Raw genomic sequence first — 14865 nt, forward strand, 5'->3', positions numbered from 1 at the left:
GTAACACACACACAAAAAGAACATTTAATCAATTCAAGAACTTTAACATGTTCAAATTAACATATGGTTGGGATACACTTCAGACATTTTAAGATGTATGAAACACAGGGGCGGATCCCCAACTGGTGGTAGTCACCATTGCTTTTCCTGAAGCCCTGTGGAAAGGCCATGCTACCACAAGACAGAATGTGGCCATCTTATTTCATCTGACGTTGAGGTCTGCATTCCCTCCCTCAAGCATTTTCCAGAGCTCCCAATGTCTCAGGGACTTAAGACTCTTTTATGCTTTGGGAAGTGAATTCCTTCACTTTGGACAGATATGGTCAGCTATGAATGGCCCTGTATGCCCTGTGATATCACTGCCATGTTACCAAAAGGTCATGGAATGGTTGCACCACCATTAAAATGTACACACCCGAGACCACCTAGGACTTCTGGATGGCTGCAATGTTTCATAGATGTATCTCCCCAGTCATGGAAAACATTGCATGAGTCTGGATGCTGAGCAGACTCTACCATTCAGAAACAAGACCAGTGATGTGGATTTAGGACGGACTTCAAATCCAAACTGTGCCACAGTCTGCCTTCAGACCTGTTCACATAGATCTCACTGATTGCAGTGGTGAACATCTGAGGGAGCACCTTGACTCAGGATGTGCAGCAGTGAGTTTTACAGGCTCTGCACATAGGCACAGTTTGTTTCTGGATGCTGGGCATCAGGTGCAATGCTGGTGTAGACATTGCACGAAAAAGAGGAAAAAAGCTGAGCACAGTGAGGCACAAACTTGACAGGGCTTTAAAAAGCACAGAAGAGATGGAAGGCTGAACTGTCCACCAACAGATCTTGAATATCTATAAAACAGATCTTGAAAAAGGCCAAGGACCTTGCAGCTCCCATGTCAGAGAATCTGTGCTCATAGCACTCTGTACCACCCGAAAAAATCCTCACCATCGGGGCCGTTTTGTTACAGTGCAATTCTAAAATGGCCTGGCCTGGCTGTGAGCAAGAGGGGTGTGTTGACCTCCACGAGACCGTGATAGCTCTGCCTGTTGGGATCCCATCCGAGCACTGAAGCCTTCATAAGGACTGGGAGTCTCCTTCAGGCAGAACCCAGCCTTCAAAAAGCAAAATCCAAATGCAGCCAAACTTGCTACCAGTCCAAGAGAAGGTGAAGGTGTAGATTTGAAGATGGCTGAGTATTTTCCCTTTTTTACCATAACAGTATTGTGGTCAGAGTCTAACTTGAGTTGCATTTAAAGCCAGTGGAAACATGTGAGTGTAGCTCCAGAAAGAATTTAACACTAAGTAAATCATAATTATTTCTACCTTCTAAAACAGAATACAGGTTAATTAGTACTCCGATGTCTGAACCATCTGCAAAAGATTAGTTAACTAATGAGCCAAAATACATTTCAGCTTCTATGTGGGTACAAGGTGTTAACAAAGTAAATGCATTGCAGTTTCCCTCAGCACAGTATCAGCCATATGATTTTTGGGGCTGTGTGCTAAGTGTTATGTGTTAACTTTCCTAAGAAGTTTCATTTCAGTTAATTGTCTCTCTCTTCAGCTCATGGTGAGTACAAGAACAAGCTGTACTTCATCTTGAGTGTATTTTGATGAAAGACTGAGAGGTCTGAGGTCCTGGAAGGTGGGTTTTTAACATGGGACATTTTGTGTTTATTCACAGACCCTAAGAAAACCGATTTGTATGCTAATGTCAGTATGGCTGCTCTGAAGAACTTGCCCTTCCAGACCTCCTTCTCAAACCCCTCCCTATTCTTTGAATCCAAACTCATATGGGATTTCTTGTTTTTTCTTTCCTCTGTTTTGGATAATTTGGCTTTTTGCCCTCTTTTTGATCACTTGTCTAAGAGTGGAGAAGAACTCCTGACAAGTAAATGGATGGGTTTTGCAGCTGCATGACTATTTCATGTCAGACAGGATCACAATTTGAACTAGCTGTGTTGAAAAGTGTAATTTCTGCTCTCCCATCATTTCCCTTCTCAGACACACCTAAATGCAACTGAATTTTAACATTTGTAGGCCACAAGATACTCAAAGCCAGATTCACCTAGCTCTCCTAAATGCAGGAAAACCAGTCTAGCTACAAAAGGGACAGGTTGCAGCAAAAATCAAAATGCAGCCCATCTTCTAAAACACACCTGATCTAAGACAGGCCTGGCTTACAGGTACCTCCAAACCTGGCTCAGAGCTTTTACTCTGTGAATGACAGTGAGTGAAGATGAAGCCTGAATAGAGACAGGCTGACCATGCTATACAGATGCTTCATGAATGTCACCTTGCTCAGGGCAACCTCTCACGTGCAGGACCCCAAGGGGAAAACAGACACTACATGATGACTGTAGGGAACTGGTAAGATTAAAACAATTAAAACAACAGGAACAAAACATACATAATGGGACAAAAACTGACAGCAACTGTTCCAAAGAAACACCATTGGATGGAAAATCAAGCATTCCTCCTTTGCCATTAGGCCCACAAGAAATTTGTTCTACATGCAGCCAGGATGAAAAAGAGAAAACAGAAGGAAATGTTAGGAATTTTTGGAATCATGCCTAGCAGAGGGATGTTTGGAGCTGCAAAATTAAAATGAATGATGCAATTCTCTTTTTTGTTGTTTATTTTTCTTAGAAGTATGATAAATGGCTCCTTCACATGCCAACAATTACAAGACAGGTAGGATGTTCCTGTTTGCTTGTTTTTATAATATCAAAATTAGGATACAAGATTGATGTTTAAATAGATAAATAAATAGAATCAGCCCTGTTTCCTAATTTCCATATTTGCAAGACAGAAAACAAACACTGGAGAGAGTGCAACATCTTTTGGGATGCTTTGAGAAAGCATCTCAAAGCTGTGAGAATATATCCATCTTCATTTGGAGGACTCCAAGTCATTTCAGAGCCTGAACCACACTGGATGCAAGAATTGCCTTCTGGAGCATCTGCACTGCATTCATGAGCTTCTCTAAAGATACTGCTGATATGGGAAGTGCTGAACCTAATTTGAGCTGACTTATAAATGTAGTAATCAAAATCCTTGGCCTCATCCACTACCAGTTGATCACCTTCAATTCTTTGGGCTGGCTTTGGCTCAGGAGCTGTGTAATCAGACAAATCCATCAGCAAGTGCTCAGGTGGTTTCTAGTCATCCAGAGACCATGGATTAAATGTCTCTGCACTGGGTTATGTTAGCAAGCAAGGTCATACATACAAATTTGGTCAAAATATTTTGATTAAAATATGTTCAATAAATAAATAAACCAGTTGGAGCATCAATCAAATTACTTAAAGCTATGGCTTCTGAGGATTTACTAGTCACACTAAATCCTCACAACTCATATTCCTCACGATTGTAGCATGAGGAACTTGCACACCTGCTGCTAAAAGGAACCACACCTCTGATGTGACTCAGATCACCATCTCAGTTTGCAGATTCTGGTAATGCTGCTTGGAGCAGGTCAGTTTGCGTGATACGCTTTGCAGGGGGCCAGCTCACATCCAGGAGTACAGCCATGTGCAGTGCCCAAGCTCTGCCACTAACTCAGATCTGGGTCTGTACTTTTTAAGGGTTCTTCTTTTTTAAAGGAAGGTCTCTGAAGATATTTCACATGACAGTAGGCAAAGGCATGTGATATCTGGGCTCAGAAATGCAGGATTTGTGCTCCTTTGGTCTTGCCATAAATTTGGTGCTTGCCAGGATCTGAATTGACTCAGTGAGTGAAAATGCACACCTTTTGTAGGCATTTGCAAAGCTGGCTTCTCACCCCTCTCAAATAGCATTTCATTTTACAAAACATCAAAATGCTTTCCCCATGAGAACTCCCTCTGCAAGCATGGATCCAAGCCAGGGCAATACCATACTCTGCAAAGCTGTGCAGTTCACATGGCACAGGATGAGCGTCCCTTCTGGATAATGCTCTCTGAAACCAATGGTTACACCACAGCAGCCCCCCTGCCATCATCTGATACAGCAAACACATTCGTAGCAAGTGCATCAGCCAGGATCCAGTTTCCAAATGCAGGGCTTGAGTAATTAGATGCTCCCATTGCTGTTGGATTGGAGCCGGGCATTTTACTTCCCTGCACATCACGCTGAGTTTTCATATCCCTTTTCCTCCACCTCCCCCACCTCCTTGCCCCAAGCTTTTGTGATAAACATGGCAATGGAGATTGGACTGTGTGCATACATTGATTTGCTGGGTGGTTTGGCAAAAGAAAGCAAATCCAAGGCACTTACCTCAGTGCAGACCCCTTTGGTGTTGCAATGCCATAGCCTTTGGAGTCCAAGTTACCTCCCACCTTCATGGTATCACAAGGCTTCCGCTGCTCGATGTACTCGTTCATTGTGGACTCCAAGAGGTAGGCATACTTTCCTTTTGACTTCCTCACCCGGATCATCCCCTCTTCTGTCGTCCTCACAAAAACGGAGGGTTCGGCTGACTTCATGTATGTCCACATCTTCTCAAACACTGCTATTTTGGATCGCTGCGTAGGACAGCAGAAACCCAACAAAACCGTTAACAGAGGTTTGGGTGCCAGCTGAGATTTCCAACTTGGACTGAACATACCCACATATCGGATGGGCCAAGGAAGGCAAAAGGGGAAACAAGATGTTAATGAACCTCCTGCCATTTCTGAACCAGGGTCCAGATCAACCCCTGATTTCTGCCACATATTTCTGTATGACAAATAATTTTGCTGATCAAACTAAGGGCAAACCAAACTGGAAATCAGAAGATGGTTCCTTTTGGAGCTGCTCAGAGTAGATCCTCAGTAACGTGGGGAAGCACACAGATATTCCACGTTTGTGTTTACAGTTGCAGAATATCACATGTACTGGAGACATTGACAGCCTTCTGAGCAGCACAGGGAAAACTGGATTTTTGCTGTTCTGAGGACAAGCTCAGCATGTCCTAACACGGCAATGGACAGCAAGAGAAAGAACCAGACCTGAGCTGAGGATGAGAGAGGATGGGCCTGGAGGACTTGTCAAACAAGGGGCTAATCAAAATGTTTGCATTAAAGTTTCCTTTTTACCCTGAAAAATTCTTTAGTGGAGCCAGCTTCCAGGGTCCCATAGGCGATTTCTGTCTGCTTGGCCAAGTCCTCTGCGCTCTCGATGGGAGAAACCATTCTTTCCACGGTGAGAAAGGCAGCCAGGTTAGCTGTGTAGGAGGATATGATGATCAAGGTGAAGAACCACCAGACGCCACCAACTATGCGTCCGGAGAGAGACCTGGACACAGAGAAAAGGGTCAAACAGGAGGAGTGTGAAGGTCCGAAAGGTGCATCTGGCTCTTTTGGGCCCATCATTTACCTGGGCATTTACCCAAAGTCACGTTCTCCAGCCACTTCCAGGTGGCTGTCTCAGTTCTTAATATAACTCTTTTCAAGGTGTCAGTGTAATTAGAGGGGGGATAAAAAATTCACAGTGGAAAAAAATAGCAATAAACTGATTGAATTTGCCTTGTTTTTCATTCCTTTTATATAAAAATATTAATAATAAGACACGGAGACAACGATGTGGTAGGCTTAGCTGGGCAGGGCAATGCCTATCCAAACAGCAGCTCTAGCTAGGTCTGTGTTGTGTCATGGATCCCCAGCAGAATGGAGCACTAGCATGGAGCTAGACCAGATATAAAGACCAGTCAGGATCACTAGGTCAACTCCTCTATCACCTGAAGTTCAAAAAACAAAACTGGGTTTTTCTTTAAGATATATTGAAACTCAGAGAGGAGCTACAGCCTTAATGAATAATTTGCGTACTAACATTATCTGTTTTGTATTCAGCAGATGGTTAGACAAGATGTTCATAATAATGCCTTAAAATCTAGGTATTTTGCACATGCTGCAATCAAATATCCAATTATCTGTAACCATTGGGTAGCTATAGAGGCAAATAAGTCAAGCAGGCGTTAATTTATACTAAAAAAATTTCAAATAATTTTTAAGAGTGGAAGATAATTCTAGAGTGATGTCAGTATTCATGCACTCTGTCTAAATTATTTATATGCTCCTTCTCTAGATATTTGATAAAGCCAGACAGTCTGACTAAGGAGGACCTGTCCATGAGAAACACCGCTTATTTCTCCAAGGGGCACCATGTCTCAGTGTTGCCTTTCTGCTGACCTGAGTCACTCCACAGAAATATGGTTTATCGGATGGTAACAGAGACATCCCAGTCCAGCTTAGGGCAATGGACCAGCTCATGTACATGCTATGCTGCGTCCAGGTCTGCGTGAAGCCTTGGGTCCAGCTGCTATGGTTTACTGTTGTTCAACAGGACTTGACAAGCAAACCTGCATGCTCTGTTGCTCCATCAAGGTAAAAAACACACCCTGCTAATCACTGAAATTAGAGCTGGAAAGAGGCTAAACCTACATAGCCCACCAGCTGCACAACTTATTTATGTTATGCCCTTTCAGTTTGTCCAGTCTGGTTTTAAATGCTGCTGATGTGAGGGCAGCTGCTCCTGCAGACATCACGTCATCTCCCCATTTAGATCAACTCACTCTGAAACCTCTTTAGTCAAAACTCTTTGAGGTCACTTCCCAGAAGAAAGCGGGCACAGCGACTGAGATCACACACATGCAGCACGCAGGGCAGAGCAGAAAGTACAAGTTTTAATATGTGGAAATAAGACCCATCCCACCACATGTGCTGTCAGCCCTGCGCTCCTGAAGAATGATCACAGCAGCTTTCACCTGTGGCAGCGAAACTGCAGGAAACATGACTGCAAGGGATTGCAGTGACAGAAATGATAAGCACTGTATTCTACAGCTGTGACTGAAAGGACTTCTACGGTTAGAGACGGGACAGGCTTTCCCCTGCACAGGGACCTCATTTTGGAGCGGTATCTGCCCTCTCCTTTGGTTTCTTCTTCCACGGGCTTTTCTGAAACTGGACAGCCTCACCATTAAACCCAAGATCAGTGACTGACTTTGAAGGATCCACCTTTCAAGGTCTTTCAGGAAAGTCTACAGGACCCATCTCCAAGGTGATACTATAGTGAGTTCAGAATTTCTTTTCTTAATCATCCAGATCTTAAAAACCAAGAAAGCTAAAACAAAGATTTTCTCAGGTCTACACTCCACTGGCATGGCTCCCAACTGTAAGCTATATGCTAGTTACCCCATCTTGCAGTGCCTCATGCAAACCTCCTCCTTCGTTGGCAACTGCAGCAACATGGCTGAGCAGACCGACTGTCCCTCATCCCAAGATTACTTTCCATCACTGCCACCTGGAGACGGGGATCAGAGGTTTGTTGTGGGAGTGCTGGATGCTGTGGGAAAGCCAGGCAGGTGGGCACTGTTCTTCTACCCTATCTCTAACTCTTTAAGAGAGACGCAGTCACCAAACAACCTCTGGAGATGAGTAGGGACCTCCAGGGATGATTCACCCCATTTATCTCAGGTTAGGAGGAGGTCCTTCTGCAGACCTCTCTCTCTATTGAATTTTGAAGGAACTAGGATGACTAGGTTGGACCAAACAGCTAGTTTTTAAGTTAGGTGAGGTAAATGTGACCATCGTGCTTCCTATCTGCAGAGAATACTTGGCCTGCAGGACTGTCAGCGCAAATGACTTTACCTTTTGTTTCCTATTTGGAGAGGGATTGGGGAGGGAGGTATCTATGGATTCAGCTCACACATCTCCAGACTGATGGGGAAGAGGAAAAAAATACCTGTCTCTAATTAGTCTGGATGATGTGCGCTCAGGGAAGGAAGCGCTTAGAAAAGGCACAGAGGTATTAAACAAAAGTAACCAGATAATGTCAAATACAACAATTTCTGCTGATGAAGGCCACTTTGAGCTGGCAAAATCCATTTGCATGGCAAATAATCACATTCATCTCCAGCTGCAAATTATGCAGCCTTTCCTTCCTGACTAAGCTGGGATATTTCTGTGACTTGTTTCAATTCCTGCAGCAGCAGTCAGTCGGATTCCTGCCTCTAGACCCTTGACATCCTGGTGATATTCATTACTGGCTTATGCCATGGGGACTGCCTGCTGTCAGCTGCAGATGGCTTATGATTCCTGGCTCCGCACCTGGCACTGACAGCATGAAGAAGTAGCTATGGGGTATTGAGACTGGGAGGTAACAAGGAGGGCTGAGCAAAGAGGGAGAAGGGGCTGAAGCTTCTTTCCCACGGGAGCCAGATGGGACAAGATGCATGTCTGTATCATGCAGCAGTCTCATCTGGGCTGTGTTTGCTGCTGGTGCTGGTCATTTCTCCTCATGACCATGAGATGCTCCGAGGAGGTGAGCACTCACTCTCATAGACTGTGGAGGAAAGGGGTGGAGATAAACAGCTTGCTATGACTGCCAGCATGGCTAGGGCTTCATGTGTATGACGTTTTGTTGCAGACACTGCTAATGGGCAATGTTCGCCCTCATTGCTAGATTGACTTGGAGCTAGAAGCTGTGACTCTAAACTGCTCTAAACACACAGCAGAGAAAACACTCAGCATATGGGCTCTACAGGACATCATCCTTTTGCTCCATGGTTGCTCAGCATCTAACACAAGGCAGCACTGGCCAGTGATGAAGGCTCCTGGAGGCTACTGCAATACAATACAAAATATAATAATAGTCATCATGAAACATCACACAAGCAGATGCAATCCCATGTCACGTGGACCTGCTTGAGTGGGTCCAGAGGAAGGCCACGAAGATGATCAGGGGCTGGAGCACCTCCCCTGTGAGGACAGGCTGAGAGAGTTGGGGGTGTTGAGCCTGGAGAAGAGAAGGCTCCGAGGAGACCTTATAGCAGCCTTCTAGTGCTTAAAGGGGGCCTGCAGGAAAGGTGAGGAGGGACTCTTGATCAGGGACAGTAGTGATAGGATGAGGGGTAACAGTTTCAAACTGAAAGAGGGGAGATTTAGATTAGATATTAGGAAGAAATTCTTCACTTTGAGGGTGCTGAGGCACTGGAACAGGTTGCCCAGAGAAGTTGTGGATGCTCCATCCCTGGAAGTGTTTCAAGGCCAGGTTGGATGGGGCTTGGAGCAACCTGGTCTAGCGGAAGGTGTCCTTGCCCACGGCCAGGGGGTTGGAACTGGATGATCTCTAAGGTCCCTTCCAACCCAAACCATTCTGTGATTCTGTGATCCCCACAGCTCAATAGCAGTGAACATAGGTTAAAGAGGAGAAGTTGGATTTCTCTGAATAATCATACTGCCTTTTTAGATTTTGAGCCAACGTCTGTTACTGCTTACCACTACAAATGGTTGGAAAGACAATATCCATTATGATCTTGTTCTGTTATTTGTGTAGAGCAAGCTGGAGAACAGCAGTGCTACCATCATGGGACACATTTGCAAAAGTGCCTTTGTAATTTAGGAGATAATGTCCCATTTCTAGATGTGACTTCAATACTAGGGAGCTAAAAGCCTGGTCAAAAGCCAATGGGACTTAGAGTTCTGTTTATGCTCTAGTAAGAGCAGTCACAGAGGAGTAGATATACCCTGTACTTTTAAGTCACTTTGAGGTTTTGAAAATCTCACTCCACAGCTAGATAACAGAAAATGACCTTCCACTTGACTAACAAATATTCTGCAGCTTGAGACCTAGCTCAAGTTCATTCTCTTCACTAATGGGCAATACGGGGTTTAAATCCTCTTACATGGAGAATTTACATGTCCCCATACACATTCAAGTATAACATGAGGGCAATCAGCTCTCTGCTATGTGGAAACGAGTTAGTGACTCAGTCCCCTGCAGAGCTAAGGTGAGATGGAGCGCACTGGTCAGTATTTTAAAGATATGCTAATGTTCCAATGTCTGGATTTGTCTATTTGACCTGTGAATTTATTCACATTCGTTATAGTAATACTTGCGAATAGCAGGATCTAAAAAATATCAGAGTAAAATAAGCAAGGATAACTGTGAAAGAAGCTTTAATGAATGGCTAATTCTGGGATGCAGAAAGGGATGAAATAGATAGGTTGTACATTTATCAACCTATATTATTCCTTCTGCACCTACACTCTTCTTTTCTACACAATCCAAATTAAGATCTCTTGGTTTCTTCTTCTAGCCCTGCCTGTGCTGGCTAAAATCACACTCCACTCCCCCCCGCCCCCCCCCCCCCCCCCCCTCCCCCCAGTCCTCTCCCTGACTTTGGGTCCTGCCTGCCCCTCACAGAACAGTAGCGAGAACGGAGCACTCCTTTCCAACATTACACTTGCAGGAGTAAGTAGTAAATACTCTGTCCTCAATACCCATGGTGCACAACCTACTTAAAATCAGATCTGGCTAGGAACCAGAATTCCGGTGCCGTGGAAAATTCTGAAATTGTAAATGAAACCTTAATATTCTCAGTCAGAATGAAAAGATAATGGACAAAAATGTCCTCTAAAAGTAGCATTCCAAAAATGGTTAGTTTGGGTCTGTCCAAGCTTTACATTTTTTCTATTACTTAACGTTTCATTTCTGAAAGGCTAAAAGGTATAATTTTAACATGGTAAACAATTTTGTTTCTGCTTTCTCATTACAAATAATTTTCTTTCAATTTTTATAATACATTAAACCCTTACCTGCCACACATATAATCTAAAAGATAATTCTGGAATATGCTATTTTATATCTTTCTAATGGAAAAACTGTAGATGACCAAGCTGAAAATAATAATTTTGATCTTCTTACTTAGATTGCTTTTTTTTTTTTAACCTTTCCTTGCAAAAACAACTACATTTTGCCAGTCGAAAAGAGAAAAGTATTGTAAATTTCCTTTGTTACCATGAAGTGATTTTTTTTAATGTTCTAGCCTTAGCATTGATGAATTCTTCTTAGAAAAAAGAAAATCATGCAGCTATAATCTCTTATTTCTTAAAACAAAATGCAATCCTTGATCAAACAATTTGCTCTTTGATCTTATCCCTAAGGTAGGAAGGAGTTTGCCTCTGCTTTGCCATTTTATTAGAAGAGTATAATAAAATGTTTGTGAAAAACATTAAGATGATCATCAGAAAATATACAAAGTAAACCTCCCCAGAAAACTGTTCAAGCACCATCTCTGCTCTTTCCCACTTCTCCCTTCCCCCTCTCCAAATCCATCTCTTATGGAGAATTACACCTAAACTGACAGTGTTTTAATTAGAAGTGCAAATCTGGGATTCTAAAGCCATAGTTGCTTTGGAAGGATTTCCCAGATCTGCTGTTAAATTCAATTCTAATAAAGGCTCACTTAGTCAACTGACATATTTGTCACTGAATGAATTTATGCAAAACTGTTGAAAGAAAAGCTCTTATACGCTTGTTCTACTGATTGTGGGTCAAATCCACTTTTGGTCTTCTACCCACACAGATCCTCTGATCTCTGACACTACTCTGCTAATTTGATACTGACTCTAGAGCATTTCATGGGTCTATCTGAAGATTGACTTGGTAGCGGATTAGTTGCAAACATTTTGCTCCAGTTTTGCTCTTATTTTAAATGGATTTTCAAGATTAAATTCTTGTCGATGTAAATGAATTTTGTTTTTTTTTCTGTATGTCACAGACCATCTGGCATGATTGGTCTACTATTTTATCTCCGACTCTGACATGAACCCCAGATTTGTTTGAAAAGTCTGTGAATAGTCATAGATAGGGGAACAAACTTAACGTAGTGTTGTGGAGCTGGGAACAGCTCTGGGTGCATCCATCATGCACATGCTGCAAAGCTCTTATCCTCTTACACTCTGCTATGCCATGGATAGTTTTGAATGAGATACCAACTGTTTGTTATACAATTGGAGTGACTACAATGCATGTTTCTCTGTCCCTGCTGTGTTATTAATTTTCTGGCCATTATTAGTTCACATTTACTTGTTATTGAACCCTACCTCCTGGTACAAGAGTCTGGAGTCCTGACTGCAGTGCTGTGTTTCAACATGGAGTGTCAAGAGTGCCCTTACAAACACAGAAGTAAGAATGTTTTCTATTGACATTCTCATTTACCTCTCCCAGCAGTATAAATTCCTTCTTCAGCTCCCCTCACAAAATTTCTACAGAGGTAACAGCTGCATATTTTGATTCCCTGGGGGTAACATTAACCAGTGAGATAGGGTAAGAAAGCTGAGGGTGCATAGGTACTGGGAGTCCCATGCTGTCTCTCACCTGCTTTTCTTTTTCTAATTTTTCAGAAAAAGAAAGCAGGAACAGATTTGAGAGCTTCTTAACTCTTGTTTATGGGCTGGAGATCTGCTCTTTCTCATGTTTTCAGGTAAACCGTGCCAGCTCAGCCGACCCCCAAAGCCAACACGCCAGAAGGAGGCAATATGGATTGCAGAATCCCAGCAGAAGTCCTTTTAAGAAGGGACCTTGGGGTCACTTGCTGCGTAAATATTGCAGTAACTGAACATACTGTCTGCAAATATGCAGAATCTCCCAGATTCAATGGGAGGATGTATATCTGTAAGGCTTTAATTATAAGTCATAGTTTATTTACTGTTTCTTTCTGCCTAAGCTAATGGCCTTGGACAGCAGTATATGGTCTCTCTCCTATTGTTTCATCTTTTCTTTTGCAGAATATGTTGGCACTTTTTCTTCAATTTCCCTTTAATTGGCAAAACCTCTTTCTAAAATGAGTTTTCCTGCTTAGTCAGAAATGCATCATGCCACTTGTGGTTCTCCAGTCATTGGAGCTTGGATTGCTGCAGTGCTAAGTATAAGCATGACTACAGAGCAGCTACATGCTGTTTTCAAGACATTCACTTCGCATTTTGACTGGCAAGACGTACCTAACGGCCTAACCAGAAGACTAGTATCCAGCGGCTCTTTTCTTTGTTCCTTGGGAAGCCCTGCCACTTTATGGAACCCAGAGTAGCTTACTTCATCTCTCTAATTCAGTTACCAGCTGTGGGAGAAAAGGATGAATCACACTTACGAACTTCACCCGGGCGGGTGGCCTGAAGTGCTGGTCACTAGGTGGAATTTACCTCTGAGCTGCTGCTTTGCCGGCTTCCCCTTCCTGAGACACTCAATCCCAGCAGATAGAGGCAGCATCAAATGGGCCCAGCTATGCAGGGGGTAATTTGTGTACTCAATAGCAGTCTACAGGTTGTGCTCTCCTGGGGTCTTCAATGGACACAACATGCAGCCTGCTGATATGCCATCAACACAACTCACCTGCTCAACCATGGTGTTGGAAGCACTAGAGTCTAAGCAAACATGGACTGACATGGGCAACCAGCCCCCTCAACTTCAGCATGACCCCTGTACCACCCATGGTATAAAAACACTCCTAAACAATAGAACTGCGGAACTGAGGTACGTTCTTCACTCAAGGGACCCACCATAACTGAACAGTCAGAACTGGCTTCTGAGATGCTTATTCCTAAAACTGCAGGATAATACACCCAACTCTTTCAGAGGGCTGCTAAAAAACATTGTAAAGAAAGGGCTAGGATAGAGGGATGAAGTGGAACCCTAAGAAAAACCGAGAGTGTGGTTGAAACACAGAACAGATAGATCCGAAGAAATTCACTGTCATACTCTTAAGTATGGCAGAGCATGCTTCTCCATGTTGCAAACCAGGGTAATTTAAGGGATGAATGTTTAGATAGAGGTTTGCTGAGAAACACGTGGTCACTTCAGGCTGCTTGGCAGCTCTGGTGAAAGGCAAAGTCATCCCTCTTCTGTGGTTTCGCCAGCTTTTGCTACAAGGAAAAAAACCCACAACTCTCATCATGCCTTTGAGCAAAAATTTCACTGTAAAAAAGGCTCTTCACACATTTTTCTCACTTTGGTCTCATTTGTTTGCTTTGCTGAGAAAAACTCGCAAGGTGACAAGCATAAAATTTTGTCAGAAGCACTCACTGGAGTGCCCCAGGAGATTCATTACTCAGGAACTTCCTCAACCTCAGGTGGCCCCAAATTTAACAGCACTCATCCTTCTTTTTAAACAATGACGTATTGTACTGATGTCCTTTACTGTGTTGCTAGATTTCGTATTCTCTCCCTCAGTCTCTTCCTCAAAGTCTGGTTGATGAAAAAGCTTGGTTTTGCCAAAGATTTAATATATTTTGGATTACATGCTACCAGTTCTTCATTTTTCCAAGATCTTCTTTAGCCATCTACATGTGCTCACAATTTAGAGCTCCGTTTTTGAGACTTCTGGGCAATGTTACAATAACCTAGAGTTCAGACATCTTAAAGGGTGCCTTGCCTTGGTTCTTTTCGCTGTGTTTTTTTGTCTGTCTTATGTCAGATTTCTCAATCTGATGAAAGAAAGACCTTTTCTGGGAGGAGAGTATTTTCTGCACTGGAAGATTTTCACTCTGAGTAATATTCCAAAATATTCCCTTCCTTTTCTCTCTCATTTCTAATTTAAAATGTGATCTTTCACCAAGACCGTAGAAGTTACATTTTCTCTATTTTCACTTTTGCGCCTGTCTTTTTTCTACAAGGGCATACTGCATCCCCTGTAGAAGTGGTGAGGAACGAGTCTGGTCTCCCCAGCACAGGAGTGTCTGTCTTTTAACATTAAAACTCCCAAACTGTGAAGGGAAAACATGTTCAGTGTTTCTGCTGCTCCTATTTCACCTGCTAAGATCCATTTGGTGACTTTTTTTTTTATTTTTGAAGGCTTCAGGAGAGCTGCTGAGATGAAAAGCTGCCTCCTCCCTCTGTCTGCCTCTCCGCAGCCTGAGATCTTGCTTCTTACTGAGAGCTTCAAGAAATGAGAGAGAAAATTCCTTCTATGGGAGAGCATCTCATGTGCTTGACTCCTGCAGCTGGGCCATCGTGGACCCTTCACATCTCACACCTATCCACAGTGTACAGGCACTTATTTCTACTGCTTTTCCCTTTCACCATATGGGGACCCATCTTCTTCCCTCTTTCTTCCTACTCCTGTG

General features: G+C 43.1%; 1 protein-coding gene across 4 annotated transcripts in view; it reads right to left on the bottom strand.

Annotated features, from left to right (window-relative positions):
* GRIA1 (glutamate ionotropic receptor AMPA type subunit 1) overlaps positions 1-14865 on the bottom strand; it is a 125938-nt gene that overhangs the window by 10569 nt on the left and 100504 nt on the right. For all 4 annotated transcript variants that reach the window (XM_086471178.1, XM_086471177.1, XM_086471175.1 and 1 more), the window contains 2 exons: positions 5062-5260; positions 4262-4509 (listed from right to left, as the gene is read on the bottom strand). In XM_086471178.1, the coding sequence (XP_086327304.1) occupies positions 4262-4509; positions 5062-5260 (447 nt within the window). The remainder of the gene's footprint in view (positions 1-4261; positions 4510-5061; positions 5261-14865) is intronic.

This window comes from Leptosomus discolor, chromosome 10 (genome assembly GCF_034619465.1).
Source record: "Leptosomus discolor isolate bLepDis1 chromosome 10, bLepDis1.hap2, whole genome shotgun sequence".
NCBI classification, from domain to species: Eukaryota; Metazoa; Chordata; class Aves; order Leptosomiformes; family Leptosomidae; genus Leptosomus; species Leptosomus discolor.